This window comes from Protopterus annectens, chromosome 4.part0 (genome assembly GCF_019279795.1).
Source record: "Protopterus annectens isolate FY-2018-M chromosome 4.part0, PAN1.0, whole genome shotgun sequence".
Lineage (NCBI taxonomy): Eukaryota > Metazoa > Chordata > Ceratodontiformes > Protopteridae > Protopterus > Protopterus annectens.
Genome location: NC_056733.1, coordinates 1,987,798,450 through 1,987,818,054, shown reverse-complemented (window position 1 = coordinate 1,987,818,054; position 19,605 = coordinate 1,987,798,450). Strand labels below are relative to the sequence as shown.

At 44.8% G+C, this 19,605-nt stretch overlaps 1 protein-coding gene across 2 annotated transcripts in view; it reads right to left on the bottom strand.

Moving 5' to 3' along the window:
- HMGXB3 (HMG-box containing 3) overlaps window positions 1-19,605 on the bottom strand; it is a 1,387,103-nt gene that overhangs the window by 678,179 nt on the left and 689,319 nt on the right. For both annotated transcript variants that reach the window (XM_044069603.1, XM_044069602.1), the window contains exon 8: window positions 1,472-1,599. In XM_044069603.1, the coding sequence (XP_043925538.1) occupies window positions 1,472-1,599 (128 nt within the window). The remainder of the gene's footprint in view (window positions 1-1,471; window positions 1,600-19,605) is intronic.

Genomic DNA, 19,605 nt, shown 5'->3' with positions numbered 1-19,605 from the left:
CTAAGTAACGTGAACAATTCCCAAAATCTATTTGAACAGTTCAGGTACTCCAACCCTATGATTTTTCTGCTAAGGAAATTATGTAATTTTCATGTTTCACATGACTTGTTTGAAGGCTATGAAGTGTACCACTGTATTCAGCAGTGGTCATGTAAGTGACATACTAAGTGACACAACAATCTCTCAGGAGTGACTATGCACACCCTTTGTACAGAAATTTTCTTTTGACTCTGGCATATGTACAAATAGTTTAAACTATTGTTTACCACTTTCCAAAAGTCTTTAATAAATGTTACATCTTCTATGACTTGACCATTTTTTGCAATGGTAATTTATGTCTTTTTTAATGCCATATCTCTCAATTCTTCAGTTTTCTTTTACTACCAGGTTCACCTATTAATAACCAGGACATCTACCCTCTGGATTGAACAATCCCCTGCTGTTACAATTATGTACATCAACCCATCATCTTTGCAACCAGCATAAAGTGAAGTAAGTAGATACAAATCATTGAACACATTATTTACTAAAAGACATACATATATATCAAAATGCTTTGCTGTTTTTGATTAGGGACCATATACTGCACTTAAGTTGTTATGATAAAAATAGAGTAATGCCTTAAGCAATCTACAAAAAGAGAAAAAAATGCAATCAGGAAGCTACAAGTCTTGCAAAGTAATGGTACAAAGGAATGAAGTCCTGACTAAAATCCAGGCAACCAGAGTTCAAGGAACCTGGACAAACAAAAAAGTTGAGAAGAGGGGGAATGAGGAGGGTGTGCCTGCTTGCCACTTCTCTTATGGATGGAGAAGTGAAAAATAAACTGGTGAGGACAGACTGCTCTGTCGAGTCCGCCTGAACATCAGGGTTTAGGACAACAGTCAGGCAAGGGGTATGAGGTGTTGCCGTCTTACAGGGTGGGGTGGGGACTCAGAAGATCATGTCTAATTACAGGCAATAGCCTATAAACAGTACCAGCATGTAGGGAACAGGGCCTTCACCATGGAGTCAAGCCCTCTGTAAGTGGCAGTGGTGCGCTCATAGGCTCATTTCCCTCCTAATAAAACTCACAGCTGCCACTTATAAAAAGATAGCTGAAAGACCTCAGTGCAGAGACTATGTTTGGGTGAAGTCACTTAAGGAGCTGCAGCTTTTGGGTGTGCATGAGTTGAAGTTACTCATGTTATGTAAGATGAGACCAACTTACAAATGAGTAAAAACACAGCCAAAAGCTAAAAACTAACTGAACACTAACAGAGGAAACACTATTTTCTACAAAAAAAAAAAAAAAAGCTAAACTAGGGCCGAGATGAAATGCACAATATGTGCTTCTCAAAACTATTACAGAAGCAGAAAATACAAGCTAAGCTCAAACTCTGTTCTACATTCTCGGAAATTAGTAGTCAGTTACAAATTAAGACACTGTGAAATACTGACAGTGGTTTATTAAAGGATAAATTCTGTGTACCTGAACAGACAGGAGCAGGAAGGATGGCTCTGACTGGGCGACCTGCAGCCAGCAATGAAGGCTTTACTTTGGCTTTCCCTTTCGGTTCCAGGGTTTTAACTCCAGCTGAAAAAGCAGATGCTGCAACACTAAAAAAAAAAAGTTTCAAATTACTGTACATGAAACTTAACTTACTGGACAGAAACATCTCTCCACCAAAAAAACAAACTAGTTCAGCTGTCACGACAGCAAACAATTACATCTACTTCTGACACCTCACAAGAGGTCTGTATATCTGGGTTACTATAGCTCCTTTAAAAGGGGAGGTCCTTCAGCTCAGAATTTACACAGCAGTTAATACACTCCATGACTGGCTAAACTGGGAAGAAATTACAAGATGAGCTAAGAAAACTTATAAAGGCACTAAAGTAAAGAACATGAGCTTCAGGGAAGAAGGAGGAGGAAAAAAAGCCTTTCAGAACTATCAGACATCCCCAAAATGGATCCAATCTCCTCCTATAGACTGAAATGCTGGGAGATGCATGGCGAACAGGGAAAACAACTCAAAACATTTTGATTTCTTTTTTAACTGTATGGCTACTAGCAAGTGTCATATCATAGTGCCAAGAACACTACTTGTCCTTGGCCCTAGTCTATAAATGTCTTGGCGAGTGTAACCTGTAGATTTCCCATGTCTTTGCCCTCTATGGAGTAGAGTGCCTGAAGTACTGTAGGTGGGGCCCAAACTTGGTCCCCTTTGAAGATAGAGGCATAATGACTTCTGGAATACGATACACAACTTGTCTCACACACACTCTACCCACTTAGGGCACAGGATTCAGTTTTTTTGGACAGAACAGGAAAGTTAAGTGGGAGCCAAAGGGCAACAATAACCCTACTTCAACAGTTACTGTTAATGGTGAGTATACTAAAGACAAACATACTATGTTAAGCACGAGAATCACTATTGCAATACAATTCCTCATCCTGACAAGGAAAGGAGGGAGTCACAGCTATGGTGAAGGATGCTCTACTCCAGGATACAAAGTTCAATCAACAGGGAATCATAGTTCTGGTAAAGGATCTCCTACTTCAATCAGTTATGTTTACTGAAGGTGTGTGATTTAGTTTATACAGCCGCCTCACACACACTATAAGGCGACATTTTTTAATAAGGCTGCTATGGTTGCAACTGCCTTGGCAGAACGGCCTTCAAGAAGTTTCCCACTGGATTCATAACCAAAGCTGATGCAGTGTTTACCATCTGGATCAAATCAATCTACTTATTAACAAGCCTGCCTTAAACTGCCTGACATTACAGGACAAACAATAGGTCAAACTATCTGAATTATTCAGTTCTTGCCAAATAACATTTCACTTGTGAGCATCAAGTAGGTGAAAGACCCTTGCTCGTTTGTTTTGGGGGGTGACTATAGAGGACTTTCCTGATGAATATTCTGCTTAAATACCATTTCAGACACCACCTTTGGCAAGTGGTAAGGGTTAGTTCGAAGGCTCACCTCTCTCTGTGGATCACACATTTTTTTTAACTGTTTAAGCTCAGAGATTCTCCTGAATGAGGCAATAGCCACCAAATACAACATTTTCAATTACAGAAACCAAGAGTGCCACTGTGATGCTGGATTAGAGCTAGTGTGCAGACAAAAGTAAAGTTCCAAGAGGGGGGGATTGTGTTCTGATGTGATTCAAGCCAGAGTAACCCTAGGAGAAACAAATCCCTGTGAATGGACCCATGAGGGAGACAAGAAGCTTGGCACTTAAATGAACTCTTATTGAAACATAAGACAGGCTCAGGCTGGAGAACCCTGACAGGTACTTGGAGATCTCTGGTTCTGCAGCTCTATGCAAAAAGCTGCCTCCGAGTTCAAGCCACAGTAAAAGTCTCTTCCATTTAACTAAATAAGACTGCCTCTTGCAAAATGTGCAGCATTTCCTCCAAGAAACTGTCCATAAAGGGGATCAAGTTTAAAGACTCTGTGTTTCTAGAGTATAGCCAAACAGTCCACTTATGCTGTGCTGACAAAGTCATAAGAGGGCAGAAACATGCATGTCCACAGCTAGTATGGTTTGCCTTTACTGGCCTGAATCTGTCTACAAAGACTTAAAAAGAAAAAGTTAAGGACATTCAGAAGCCATACAGCTGAAACGCTTGATGTCCTTAAGGGGTCATTTGTATATATCCCATGGGCCTCTACTACAGGATATTTAAGGTATTACACTCATCCTAACTGGTTAGTTAGTGGATCACAAGTCTGTGGAAGCAGAAAGTTTCTCTCTCTGGCCATTTAGAGTAACAGGATGTACAGTGGGTGTCTGGGTCAAGGCAGGGGAATAACCAGATAAACCTAGCCCCATCCAAAATGGCTTTCTGAAGCACCTAATGGATAAGGGAACAGGTGGTAAGGCATAAAGGAGACCTCTTCCAGGGTATGAGAAAGGAATTTAATGCCTATGGCTCCTTACATGGGTATGTGGGGCAAATATCAGTAGTATGTTTTTTTTCTTGAAAGCAAGCACAGGTTGGCTTGGTCAAGTGACAAACTATGCTCCAAACTAGGGGTCTGCAACGTGCGGCTCTAGAGCCGCTTGTGGCTCTTCCACTCCAGTGGTTCCCTGTAGCTTTGAAAAATAATGGCCACTCTACCACACCACACACACACACACACACACACACACACACACACACACACACACACACACAGATCAAGTGATTCCCCTGGCGGCAGCAGCATCTCCTGAAAATTTCCATACTTCTCACAGTCTTACTACAAGAAATCTGGACAGAGCCACAAATAAAAGGGAACAAAAATAGGGACATACTTTATGTATTGCTCTTATAAGCTTCCTGGAATAACAAGGGTTCTGTTAACATGCCTGTTACACAGACACACATAGACACAGTTACCGCTCAACTGTACAGATTTTCATAGAATGTCCTGACTTTTGCCTCATATTTTTGGTCTGTTTCTCATAGAATTGTGGTTTTCTGGCAAATCATTGAGGGCTGAAGTCAGAAAAAATTTGACATTTGAGTTTCAGACTTCATACCCTTCAGAAAATTCACGATAATGCAAAATCTGTTATTCTGCCAACTTTCTAAGTTAGTAAGAGCAATATTTAAAACGTGTCCCTGTTTGGGCCTTTATGCCCCATTATGTATGGCTTTGTCCAGATTTCTTGTTCTAAGAGGTTGAGAGATAGGACACATGCACATTGACAGCGACTGAGCAATCCCATTAAAGGAACAAAAATAGGGACGGATTTTAAATATAGCTCTTATAAACTTAGTTCTTTTATATTTAGTATAACAACTATATATAAAATTTTATACACTGTATTATCTTCATTTTAGTTGTCAAATACGTTTTGTGGCTCCCAATGAATTTTATTTGGTGGGAGAGGGGCCAAAAATGGCTCTTGATAGTGAAGGTTGCAGACCCCTGCCCTAAACTGTCAATGCTACCCTATGCATGTAGTGTAAGTGGGTTCCCCTTTACCCGTTTATGCACTGTATGACCGCAGTGTGCTCTGTAATCACATTCAGGTTCCTAGCAGACAGACTATCTTGCAGGTCTGTTTTCTAGGGCTACAATATGGCCATCTTTTCCTTCCAGATAATATCTATTAATCACAGATTGCTTACAACAGCCTTACATCTTGAGGTGACCTGTACAAGCCTGCTGAGGCTAGTTCATGGCATCTGTAGTTAAGATCCCAGTGATCCCTGAGACTACAAGGACATCCCCCAATTCTTCTATGCCATTTACAACAATTACATTAATTTCTTCTTGATTGAGGGCATCACAAAGTCTTCTTTAAATGTTGCCTGTACTGCTCCCATAAATGTTCAGGTACTACTGGAGAACAATGACCAAAAGAACCAGGACGACAGGGGATGGTATCTAGCAGAAATTTAACATACATACAAGACAATGCCTTTCTCTTGGCTGATGTATATGAAAAACTGGGGTCAGAAGTATAATCCTGTCCTGTGGAACCAAATATTTGGTCTGTTCTATGCCCAACATGGTTCCTGGGAAGATCTTGGTTCTTCCTCGTAAACTATCTGTTTTGGTAAATTTATGCAAGATAAGCAGAATAAATGGTGAATAATATATATCTTGGCTCCATGTTTCTAGTCCCTGCGGGTGCCTGGATGAGACAGTCAACCAGATAAGAGTAGATAAAGATTCCCTGGGTCCTGAAATGATCACACAACAGTGCTAAGAATTTAGTAAATACTTTGGGCACCACAGACAGAGCAAGGGGCAAGCAGGTAAACAAAGTATAGGTGCCCTTTTCTGAACTTCTGGAAATGGCTGTTCTCATTGTAGATCAGTGTGTGCAAGTACAAATACTTTAGGTCTAAATGTCAGAATGACAGCTTTTGGTGAAGGATAAAAAACCTTCCCAGAAGACGGGAAAACTAGGTTCTATTTTGCAGCCTGAAAAAATTATCTTCCTCATTAATCTGCTGTCACAGAACACAGTCAAACAAAACATCTCCCATCTAAAATGTGGGCTGCAAGGGGAACAGGTAAAGGCTATGCTGAGAGAGATGAAGCAGTCACGTGCTGACTACTTGTCTCTTGAAAGAAGGGAATTTTCTTTCACCTCCTCTACCTTTGTCTCTGCAACCCCCCCCTCCTCAATAGCTGCTGCTTCTCAAAGGCAGTTTTTGTCTTAATCTGTTTAGACTGTTTTCTACAACACATGGACATGGATGGATGGATGAAATAACTACTTAAATTCCAGTCTTGTCATCCTCTAGTTTCTCAAAAAATTGCTTTAAAAGGGGAACCGATGGTAATTTTTTATCAGGCAAAGCATTAAGTAACTGCCCCCCATCATCCTCTGGTAAAAGCTCATTTCTACAGTATGTATACCTTCTTAATAGCATGTTTGCAGCTGTGTCCCTACTGCATGCATTAATGTAATCCCACACAAACATCTGATTTCAAATTATACACGAGAAGCTGTGAGAATAAGCTTTATAATTCTCACTTTCAGGGCTTCATCTTTTATCTCACAGGATAGGGCCACAATCTAAATAAGAATATTTCCTTTGATACTTCTAAGATGTGCCTGACAGCGGACTGCTGTACAAAACAGAGTAGCTGTGACACATTGTACCTACAACTACAACTACACTTACTATACAGGACTGCTCTCCTAGACATTTAGGAGCATATTTAGCTCTGAAGCAAGCTTTCAAGTCCTGGTAGCATCAGTCAATGTCAGCAAAGTTCACCACAGGAATTAGGGTCTATATTACAAACTCAAAGTTCTTCGAATATGATATGGTCGACACCATATCATCGAGGTTCAGTAACATCGAATAAGTAATAACAAAAATAAAAGGAAGAAGTAAGTGCTGTAAGCAGGGGGACCAAGCCCTCCTGCACCCCCCACACCCCCCCCCGCTACTTAAATATACAAACTCCGAGATTGCACTTCAGTGCACTACAGTGCGGAAACGGAAAATTTCCGTTTCCTACACTGTAGAGCGATCTCAGAGTTGGTATATTTAAGTAGAGGGAGGAGGGTGCAGCCCCCCACGTGGGGTGTGCAGGGGGCTTGTCCCCTGCTTACAACAATTTTTCATTTCTTTCATTTTTTTTATTTTTTTATTACTTATTCGATGTTACTGAACTTCGATGATATGGTGTCGACCATATCTTATTCGAAGTTCAGTAACTTCGACTTTGTAATACAGACCCCAGGAATTCTATATAGCTATTTAACAAATTCTTCAATAATACAGAAGCTGTCCAGTCTTCTTCGGAGCTGGGGACCTTTTCCAGAAAGATTGCTTCCGCTGCATCTTTGTAAGTCTGAAATACAAGAAGTAAGCAGTGGATTCCACTTCCTCAAAGCCCCGACAGGTCAAACTAGCATCCATGAAACTTGAGAACATATTTGCTCTCTTCCCTCAAATGATGGCCTCTCTTATTAAATTTAGCATTGCCTCGAAGGAGTTTTCCCTGGAAGAAGCCTACAACATAATTTGCTTGTCTTCCCTGGGAGAAGCCTACAACATAATTTGCTTATCATCTGTATTATATCTTAAAAGAGATTTTAAATAGGCCAATGCTCCTTGGTCAAAAGCTGGTCTGCATGTAGAATAATCTTATGCTTATTAGCCACATACTTTAGCAAACCTATGTTAGTCAAAGAAGGCACAGACCAGTGAAGCAGGCTAGATGTCTGTCCCACAGGTGTCAGTCTTCTCTCAAAAAAAAAAAAGAAGTTATGCACTCATCATAAAGTTCCATCGAAGTAGTTAGATTTCATTTGTCATCACCCTGTGGGATGTCAGATCCGGACCGGATCCAAGATGGCAGTTTCACTAGCATCTGATCCGAGCTCCAAGCTCCTCCCCTTACCCATAACACCCCTCCATCTCCTTCCTTTCCTTAGATCGAGTTTGCTACACCCCTCACATGAACTCGATTCACAAACCTTCACAAACAAAGAAAAACAGGAGAGCCGCAAGGGCGCTCTCTCCTGTCTGCCAAAGCAGAAGGCACCAAGAGAAGGTCAGGGGGAAGGAGGGAGGGACGTTCGATGATAAATGAAGTCTAACTGCTCAGATGGAATGTTATGGTGAGTACATAATTTCTTTATCCGAAGTAGTTAACTTCATTTGATCATCAACCTGTGGGACAAAGTCCCTAGCTACCAAAAAAAATCCTGGGTGGCCCTCATGGAAGGCTATTTTGGAGCACCGTGGAGTCAAAGAATGCTCTTCCTCTGGAAACTATGTCCAATTTATAATGAGAAATAAAAGTATGAGATGAGGACCAAGTAGCCGCCGAACAAATATCGTTCAAGGACATTCTAGATCAAAAGGCAGCTGATGTAGCCATGGACCTGGTAGAACAGGCATTTATCCTACCCAGAAGAGACATATTTTTATCTGTGTAAACCTGAAGATGCAGAGGGAAATCCATTTGGCAACAGTCACCTTAGAAACCGGTTTGCCCAGAAAGGACATAGTAAAGGACACAAACAACTGGTCAGACTTGCGATGGGCTTTAGTCCTGTGTAAGTAGAAACGCAGCTTTCTATGAACGTTTAACAAATGCAATTTATATTCACTCCTGTTCTGAAAATTTGGAAAGACAGGTAAAATGACTGATTGATTTGTTTCTGAGGCCACTTAAGGCAGAAGGATTCGTACAAAGTGAAACTCTGTCTTTATGAAAAATCATACATGGAGGTTTTACAGATAATGCTTGGAGTTCTGAAACTCTCCTAGCTGAGGTAATAGCCACTAAAATGGCTGACTTCCAGGATAAAAATTTAAAGTCCACAGAAGCAGCATGCTCAAAGGGTGGAGCAACTAAGGCTTGTAAAACTAGGGTAAGGTCCCAAGGAGGGGTAGGATCCTTAACCGGGGGTCTTAAAAGAAAGGTACCTTTAATAAAGGTTTTGTAAAGTGTGCAGGAAGCTAAATAAGCCATGTTCTCACCTACATGGAAATTGGAAATGGCCGCTAGTTGAACTTTCACTGTAGATGAGCTGGCACCCTGCTGAAAACAGTATGCCAGGAACTCAAGGACCGCTGGAATAGGTGCTGTGAAAGGGTCCAAATCCCTCTGAGAAGCCCAGACAGAAAAACGCTTCCATTTGCTACGGTAAATTTTTCTGCTGGATGATTTATGAGCTGCCACCAGAATAGTCTTGACCGGGGAAGACGGACAGAGAGCCCTAGCAATCAAGGGAACTGGAGAAGCCAAGCCATGAACTTCAGACTGCCCAGGTCTGGATGAAGAACCCACGAGGGGTGCGAAATGACATCTGGTATCAGATCCAAGATCCAAAGAGGAACTACCAGATGAGACCAAAGACAGGGAAACCAGATTTGGCGAGGCCACAATGGGGCAACGAGGATGACTCTGCTCCCCAACCGGCGAGCCTTCTGTAGAAATTTTGTCATGAGAGGTAAAGGGGGATAAGCATAAAGAAGACCAAAAGGCCAAGCATGGACCAGAGCATCCCTGGGGAATTCCCCCTGTGGGGTGGATCAGAGCAAAGAACTCTCTGCCCTTCGCATTGGAAGGAGATGCGAAGAGATCACAGCAAGGCCGACCCCACTCGAGGAAGATCTGCTTTGCTACAGAAGGATTCAGAGATCACTCTAAAGGCATTAGAATAGTCCTGCTCAGTTTGTCCGCCAGCATGCTGGACTGACCTGGAATGTGCATTGCTACCAGAAAACAGCTGGTAGAGATCGCCCATTCCCACACTCTCATGGCCTCGTGACAAAGGAGGTAAGACCTGGTTTCTCCCTTCTTGTGATGAACCAGACCACTGACATATTGTCTGTCTGAACTGCAATCGTTCCCAGAGGAAGAAAGGCATGAAGGGCCTGCAATGGTAATAAGACCGCCCTCATCTCTAGAACATTGATATGCAGTTTGGTCTCATTCAGGACCATGTGTCTTGGACTGTCCTGCCGAGCAATGCCCCCCCCCCCACCCTAACTGGTAGGCGTCCGTGGTCACCGTGGCTTGGGGAGAGGCTGTAATAAATGTACGTCCCTCTACTAGCTCCGGGGAGTATATCCACCATAGGAGGGACTTCCTGCACACGTTTCTTATGTGAATAGGATGCGTCAATGGCAGATCTAATAAGGACCACTGAACTGCTAGCATCCACTGCAGAACTTGCATATGAAGACGAGCACAGTGAAGAAGAGTAATGGTGGCTGCCATGGAACCTAAGGCTCTTAAAACTGTCTCAGTTGGAGGAAGACAAGACTGAGGGGATCACAGATACATGAAGTCATAAGTTTCGTACTCTCTCTGGAGTTAGAAAGACCTTGGTTTGAAAAGTATCGATTCTTGCACCTATATATTCTAAGACCTGAACAGGGTCTAGAGAAGACTTGGGATATGTTGATTGTGATGCTCAGCAAGTCTAACAATTTCAGGAAATAGTCTCTGGCCTGACAAAGTAGACGCCTGGTGGGAGAGATCACAGTTACATGAAGTCATAAGTTTTGGACTCTTTATGGAGTTAGAAAGACCTTGGTTTGAAAAGTATCAATTCTCGCTCCTAAGACCTGAACAGGGTCTAGAGAAGACTTGGATATGTTGATTGTGATGCCCGGCAAGTCTAACAATTTCAGGAAACAAATCAAGGGCATTCAAAATCGCCAATTAGTTGAAACACCTGGTGTTTGTAAGGGTCATTTGCATATATCCTATGTGCCTTTGATTCAAGACGTTTGTGAGGTCACTCATTGGAAGTTCCAGCTTTGCTGGAGTTTTCATTTAAAGGGTGGGAGGATGGCATAACGGTTAAGGTGTTTACCTTATAGACACAAGGTGCAGGGTTTGATTGTCACATGGGGTAATTGGCTAGGCTTGAAATAGCCCACAAGGGTAGTTAGCCTAGTACTAATTTATAGATTCATAGATTCATAGATTAGTACTAGGCTAACTGCCCTTGAGAGCCATTTTTTAAGCCTAGCCAATTATCCCTTGTGAGACTCAAACCCTGCACCTTCTGTTTGTAAGACAAACACCTTAACCATTAGGCCACCCTCCCAACCCTATGAACCTATGAACCTAAACAGTCTCTGGCCTGACAAAGTAGATACCTGCTGGGAGTGGCGAGAAGCCAATCATCCAGGTACGGGTAGACCTGTATCATCCCCTGAAGCCTCAGGTGAGCAACTACTACTGCCATAACCTTGGTGAACATCCTGGGGGCTTTGGTGAGACTGAAGGGCTCGGAATTGATAGTGACTGGCCCCCTAGCCGAAAGTGGAGGAACCTCCGGAACGTCTGTGCATTTTGATGCGACAGTACGCGTCCTGGAGATCTACAGAACACATCCAGTCGTTCTCTTGCAGATAAGGCAGGATGGACTGGAGAGTGACCATCCAGAACTTCTCTTTGCCAACTGACAAGTTTAGAGTGGAACGGTCCAGAATGGGCCTTAGGTCCCCTATCTTTTTTGGCACCAAAATGAACCTGGAATAGATGCCTGATCTGGACTGGTCTAGGGGGATGGGCTGGAGGACTCGTTTCCTTAGCAGCTTTCTTATTTTTAGTGTTGTTGCCTCCCTGTGCATGGGTGGAACATCCGGGAGGTGTTTTGGTGGAACGGGAGGAGTTAGAAAGGGGACTGTATACCCTCTGGACATGGACTCCCCATGCCGTCAGGTGCATTGAAAGGCGACCCATGACTGTCTCCCGAGCAGAACAGTCGGGCAACCCCTCAGGGCTGTTGCACGGGCCTGTCTGAGAACTATTCTCGAGACCCAAAATTTCTCGGACGACCCCCCCCCCTGCTTCTAGACTGACGTCTGTCCTGACTTCCTCTGCCTCTAGGGGAAGGTGAGTACCGAGTGCCCCGAGAATACTCAGACTTCCAGAACCACATCTTCGTTTGCCCTCTCTGATTCTTGGAGAAGGATCTTTGGGGGTTAGAGAAGTGGATTCCGATGGCAGACAATGTCTTCCCGTCCTCCTCACTCTGGACTAACGTCTCACAAACAGTCTTCCCAAACAAGGAAGAACCATTGTAACGGTTCCGTGAATTGACAAAGCCTAAGCCAGGCATGTCGCCTCATGGCAATGCCGGACTAGGCAGCCCTTCCTGCTTCTTCAGTGGCATGTAAGGAGGCGGCGCATGGACGTATTTGTAACTGCTTTGAGGGTGGTCATTCTTGTGAAGAATGTGCTTTTATACTCCAAAGACAAGGACTCTTGGGGCAACTCAGTGAACTCCATGACAAAGTCTCGCTGTAGTCTAGTAACGTGGGTCAAATAATTCAGTGCCCGTATAGAAAAGGTGGCCGACGCATATATCCGCTTTCCCAGATGATCCATCGTCCTGGATTCTCGGTCGGGAGGGTGGACCTTAGAACTTTCCTGGGCTAGTTCTTTCTTGGTGGCAGCCGCTGCCACCATGGTGTCCACAGGGGACCCCTTGTTCCAACTTGGTCTGTGTACTGGAGGGCTCAAGATCTTATCGGGTCACCTGGGGATTGGCTCCACTGTGTCCGACTCCTTCCATGCCCTGGTGGTAATGAGGTCCACCAAGGGATCCACGGGGGGGGGGGGGAAGACACCCACGAGGTAGACAGGCCTATGTCGAAGGCCTCCAAGAACACTGACTCATCCGAGGAAGGCTTGGTGGCAGACCAACCCAGTGCTGGCACAGGATTTCTCTGGGGGGGGGGGGTGATCTGGGGGAACCTTCCCCTTCCTCCAGGTTGGTATCCTCAGTGAAGGACTCTGGAGAGGAGTCCAAGTGCCACCTTTTGCATGTTTGTTTGCCAGGGATCTCTTTGGTGGGACTCTCCAGAGATGTCTTGCAAGCTACTTGTGGTTCCTTGAGGGAAACGGTTTGGGGCACCTTGAGCACGGGCTGTCTCTGCATGGGTAAAATGGCAGAAGACGCACCTAGAGGCGAGGGAGTCGGGGCGGAATCTAATGAGATGATCGGGGCCTCGATTCCCTGGAGAAAACCCTCTCCACCACGTCAAAAGCAGAGGGAGAGAGCGCCTCCTGAGAAACTGGCAAGGAAACTGCTCTCCCCGGATCTGGTGTGGGGATCAGAGCCGAGATACCGAGAGATAGGCCTTTGCCCGACAGCGTCAGTGCCAAAGGAGAAAGGCCCAACCCCTCGGATCAGACGCCCAGGCTTTTGGCTCCAACAGCCACTTGGGTCTGAACCAGTTGGATCAGACGTGCTCAATGTAATGGCCGGCATCAAGGTCCATGGTACCATCGGCGCCAAACCCCTGTCTCCGGGACCTCTCTGATCCAATAACTCTGATACCTGGGGTCAGACCGGAGAAGGAGATATCGGGGCAAAGAAAGGAAGCAAGCTCCCCCCTTCGGAGGGAGAGGGGGCTGATAAGACCCCCATCTGAATCTGGGTGCAAATAAACCTTTGCATCATTTTGTCCATGTCCGCTTCAGATAGACTTCTGGTGGACTGCGACGAGGCCACCAATGCTGGTCGGGAGGGTGAGTGTACAGAGATCCTAGAATGAGGTCTTAGTTCCTCAAACTCCAGTGAGAATCTTGGCAATCGGAGCCAAGGAGAAGTTGGCCTGGAAAAGGCTGTCTGCTTACAGGGAGGACCCACCGGATTCGAACGGTCTGGGGATCTCTTCCTCCCCTTGTCTCTCTCTCTCTCTCCCTGCTCCTCTCTTTGAGTCCCTATTCACAGGCCTTATTCCAGGAGATTGAGTCTCAGCCTGGGAGGGAGAAGAGACAGTGGTGAAGCAGAAGTTGTGGACACAGCCATGACCGCAATGGAAGAAGAGGCAGCTGCCTCCGTACCAGGGAGAAGTCCCTTAAGGATCAATTTTGTCCTACAATCCTTTAGGGATCTGGGGATGAACCCCACATAAACTGAGCAGTCCAAAGATGGATGGGCTGCCCCCAGACACACAACGCACAGAGTGTGGCCATCCACTGGGGACAAAGTACAGTTGTGTACACCTACCATAAATGTAGATGTTCGAGTGTCTCCACTGTTGCAGTCATAACTGTAGGGTGCTCCTGCCGGCAGGCAGCCAGAGGTCGGCCAGAATCCCAAAGTCTGGGTCCGGCGTCGGCTGTACAAGCCAGTACCCTGACGTCAGTACGCTCTGGTACATAGCCCTCAGCCGACGCCATCTTCTCCAGCCTTTCTTGCCCTAGATGTCAGAAGTCCCTAATAAATCATAAATGAATCCCACTAGGAAACACAAATACACCACAAAAAAGAGAAAAAGAGGGGATAGGAGGGAGGAAAAGTACAGTTTTGTACCTACCATAAATGTAGATGTTCGAGGATTCCCTTGCTGCAGTCCTGACTATTGGGTATAGTCCGCGTCCCAGTCGGCCCGAATACCAGAGTATAAGGCTGACGTCGGTCATGGCGCCTTAGACTGACGCCAGTACGTCAGGGTACTAATGCGCATGACCGACGCCATTTCCTCAGTCTTTTCTTGCCCCAGATGTCAGAAGACCCAAAAGACAAGTCCCAAAACAACCTGCACCAAAAACATGTACAATATATACAACAATATATACAAAAATATAAGCATGTAAACTCACCTACACAACCACCCGAAACACAGAGGGAAGGAGGGAGGGTAAATTGGACTGCAGCAAGGGAATCCTCGAACATCTACATTTATGGTAGGTACAAAACTGTACTATGTTCTTCGCCTTCCCTTGCTGCAGTCCTGACTATTGGGTAGAATCCCAAAGCAGAGGTAAGGGAGGCTGGCAAATTATAAAGTAGCAGGAGCTGACAACATGCCTTGTAAAACAGCTGTGGCAAAACCAGCCCTAGTCTTAGAGTATATAGGCAGGTGATAATGCCTAGAGAAAGTATGCACTGAACTCCAAGTAGCTGCTTCCAGAATATCCTTAGTTGCCACCCCTTAGAAATGCTGTTGAAGTGGCAGTAGCCCTAGTGGAATGAGGCCTAATCCCAGCTGGAACCTCTTTGCCATGATGGGAATAACAAAATGCAATGCAAAAGCCAATCCACCTAGAAATAGTTTGTTTTGACACAGGCTTGCCCTGTGAACTCAAAGCAAAAGAAACAAGTAACTGCTGAGACTGCCTAAAATTCTTAGTCCTGCTCAAATAATAACGCAATTGCCTGTGTACATCTAAAGTGTGCAAAATCTTTTCCCCTTTATTTTGAGGATCTGCAAAAACGTAGGCAAATGAATAGTTTGGTTTAAAGCCACACTAGAAACCACCTTAGGCATAAAGGAAGGATTAGTACGTAATGAAACCCTGTCCTTATGGAAAATCAAAAGGGCTCTACTGCCATAAGGGCCTGCAACTCAGACACCCTTCTTGCAGAAGTAATAGCCAACAGAAAAGCAGTCTTCCATGACAAATATTTCAATTCAGCAGTAGCTGCAGGCTCAAAAGGTTGTAGAGTAAGTTTTTCCAACACAAAATTGAGATCCCAAGCAGGAGTAGGAGCTCTACGTGGGGGTCTTATATTCTTTGCCCCTCTAAGAAACTGCTTGAACAAAGGATGCGAAAACAAAGGTGGGTCACAATCATAGTGAGCTGAAATTGCTGCAGCATGAATCTTTATGGAAGAGAAGGACAAACCCTTGTCCAATAATTCAGTAAGATATTGAAGAGCCACACTCAAATTAGGCTCTGAAATCTCCAAATTCTTTGCTGTACTCCAAAATAAAAATCTCTTCCATTTTTCTGACACTCTCCTAGTACTAGGCCTTCTAGCTTCCATAATCACATTTAAAACTTGTTGAGGAAGCTGAGACCTGCTGTGCTTCAACACAGAATATGCCAAGCTGTGAGATGAAGAGATTGAAGCTTGACATTGAGCAGATGACCGTCCTTCTGAGATAACAGATGAGGAATCAGAGGTAAAGGCCATGGAGGCTTCTTTACAAGACTCCTTAGAAGTGGGTACCAGTGTTGCCGAGGCCAATCTGGAGCTATCAAAATCATCCTTGGCCTGTCTTGTCTGACCTTTAATAATACCTTTGGAAGAAGAGGCAGAGGTGGAAAGGCATAGACATGAAGGTTTTTCCAACTGAAAGACAGAGCATCCACTTTCCAAGCTGTATGATGAAACCCCTTTGTGCAATACTTTGGCAGCTGGTGGTTTAGTGGAGAAGCGAACAGATCTATGTCTGGAGTTCCCCATGACACTGTCAATTTCTGAAATACATGAAGATCCAGTTTCCACTCGTGGGGATCCATGATTTGTCTGCTTAATACATCTGCTAGGAGTTCTGTGCTCCTGGCAGAAACCTTGCCTGAAGAGTCAGTCGCAGGCTTAACGCAGTCTCCCATAAAATCATTGCTTGCCTGCATAGAGGATAAGAATGTGTTCCCCCTTGCTTGTTGATGTACCACATGACAGTTGTGTTGTCTGTTAGAATCAACACCTGCCCTGGAAGAAGTAACTCCTTGAAAGCCATCAATGCAAACTGGACTGCTAACATCTCCTTCATGTTGATATGTAGATGCTGTAGTCTGGCAGGCCACTTGTCTTGTATCCACTTTCCATTTAGATGAGCTCCCCAAGCAGTGTCCGAGGCATCTGTCGTTAAAATCTGACTTGCCTCTGGCCGGGTCACAGAGAGTCCCTTGTTTAGGTGACATTCCTGAGCCCACCACAAGAATTCCTTTTGAAGGCAAGGTATTATGTGAATGACAGTGTCGAAATCTTGGCAGTGCTGTGTCCATACATTTTGAGATACCATTGCAGCTTCCTCATATGCAGTTTGGCATTGGGAAGCACCAGAATACAAGATGCCATGAACCCTAATGCTTGAAGGACTGTCCTTGCAGTCAGCACGGACTGATGAGATAGTTGATGGAAGTAAAGTGACAGACTCTTTTGTTTGTCCGGGGTTAAAAGGCCATCTGGGCTGCTGTATTCAGTCTCACACCCAGAAAGCACATGTCTTGAGAGGGTACTAGACTGGACTTTATTTCGTTCACAGAATACCCTAGGCATCTTAGCACTGCTATGCCATATTCCAGATGCTGTAGAAGGTCTTCCTTTTCTTGAGCCAGAATCAGGCAGTCGTCCAAGTAAGGATAGATTTGAATGCCTTGAAGCCTGAAGTAAGCTATCACTGGAGCCAGAACCTTTGTGAATACTCTGGGCGCAGTAGATAAGCCAAAGGGCAATGCAGAGAACTGATAATGAAAATCTTCAGTTCGAAACCGCAGATACTTTCTGCAACTTAGCCTTATAGGCACATGAAGGTAAGCTTCCTTGAGATCCAAAGTTACCATCCAGTGATCCTTGCCCGGCAGAGGTAACAGTTGCTGTAATGTCAACATCTTGAACTTGGGAATGTCCAGATAAGTGTTGAGGATAGATAAATCCAAAATTGGTCTCCACGTGTTCCCCTTCTTTGGTACTAGGAACAGGCGAGAATAAAATCCAAGCCCCTTTCTGATACAGGGACTGGCTGAATGGCCCCTATCTGGAGTAACTGAGAAACTTGCTTGTGAGCCTCTTTTCTTTGTGGAGGAGGAACATCTGGCATGCCTTTGAAAGGGGCATTGTGTGGAAATAAAATCTGTAACCGTGATGAATGATATCCAGCACCCATCTGTCTTGAGTGATTAAATCCCAATTTTCTTTGAAAAGAGACAATCTTCCTCCCAAAGGAGCTGCCAGACGAGAATCCACTGGCAGCTGAAAAGGCAGGTCATTGGTTCTGCTTACGAAAGGACTGACCCCTGCCCTCACCAGAAGTCTGAGCAGGTGAACTGTCTGATCTAGGCCTAAACGAACCTTGAGCCCTGCCCCTACCACGCCTAGACCTACCCCTAGACTGGGAACCATAAGCAGGATATGTCCACCCCTTAGCAGGCCAATTTCTACTAAACTTGGAGGCTGCACCTGCAAAAATCTTTAACAGTCTGCATAGACTTAGCTTTGTCCTCCATTTTCTTTAAAACTGCTTCCATAGGCGGTCCAAACAACACATCAGACTGTAAAGGAGCATCCAAAATCCTGGTCTTAACATGCTCAGCTAAATTCTGATCCTTCAACCAGGCATGTCTGCGAAGAACAGAACTAGTAGCAGCCACCCTCGAGGAGGCCTGAACAGCATCAAAACCACACTGCAAAGAATGCTTACCCACTTGTTCAGACACATGAACCAAATCCAGCAATTCTTTACACTCAATACCTTCCGCCAAAGCATCCACCTTAGATTTCAATTGTGAAAGGAGATAATTCTGATATTTCAGCATATGAAACTGACAATTCAACGCCCTCATGGCTAGCGTGGAAGAAGTATATACTTTCTTACCCCACCTATCCAAAGCCCTTGCCTCTTTATCAGAGGGTACAGGATTTTTAACCACAGAAGCTTTAACACCTTTAGGCCCCTGAGAAACAGTTTCTGGGTCCGCCCTAGGACTCTTAAACAAATACTTATGAGCTTCGGGCACCCTATAATACCTATCAGGCTTAACAGGAGCAGGAGGCAAGGAGTCAGGGTTCAGGGAAGCCTCTGCAAAAACATCCTCCACCACATTCAACACAGGAGGAATAGCTAAGGGCCTATGCTGGGGTAAAAACAAGAATTCCCTAAGCCTTTTCCTGGAATCAGAGTAATCCTGGCCTTCCCATTTAAAGTGCTCCCTCATGGAGTGAAGAGTCTCTGAAAATGAAAAATCCTCAGGAGGAGAAGCTGTAGGAGTGGAATCATCCACATCAGAATCAGAATAAGTAGGAAACTCTTGCAAGTCTTCCACAGAAGACTCTGAAGCCTGTGAACACTGTTCAAAACTATCAAACTCCTGTTCCACCCTAGGCCTCTTATCAGGCGGGGGCATAGAACCTCTAATCAGAGTAATCAAATCCTCTGCCATTTTAAGCATATGTTTCTTAGGCACAGAGCCCGAAATGCTAGGAGAAGCCCCCACAGAAGCTGAACTTGGCCTACCTCTAAAAGAAGCTTTGGCAACAGAAGGAGAGGCCCTAACTACCTTGGGAAGAGAGGGAAGAACAGTTATCTGAGAAGCCCCCTCAGCCTGGCCTACCTCCTGAGAGGGCACATCCTGTGACAGTAAAGTATCGGCCTGAGACTCCATAGAGACTCCTGGCAAAACCTCTGGCTCCCCTGAGCCTTCTAAAGAACCGACGTCCGGGACTGCCGGTTCCTCACCCCTAAGCTTCACTGTTTTGTCCTTGCGCTTCTTGGATGAAGCGGGCGTCGGAGCATCCGACGGCATATTATAATTGCAACGCTTCCCAAACACTAACCTAGCACAATCAAGCCTCCTCTTAATAGTGCGCTTGTTAAATCTAGCACAAGAGCGGCAACCAACAACGTCGTGCTCAGGCCCTAAACAAGGTATACACAATGTATGATAATCCCTATGCGGTATCTGCTTCCCACAAGAAATACAGTTATTCACTTTTCTGACATCCGGTTAAATACTGAGGCAAGAAAAACCAAAATGTTCCCAACGGGTTACTTAGCCAACTCTGTTTCGGTCTGAAACTCCGGTTTCGAAAATCTCAGAACGCCAACCTGCACTCGCAAAATTGCTTCTGCATCGGACCATGCGGCAAAAAAGACTGAGGAAATGACGTCGGTCATGCGCATTAGTACCCTGACGTACTGACGTCAGTCTAAG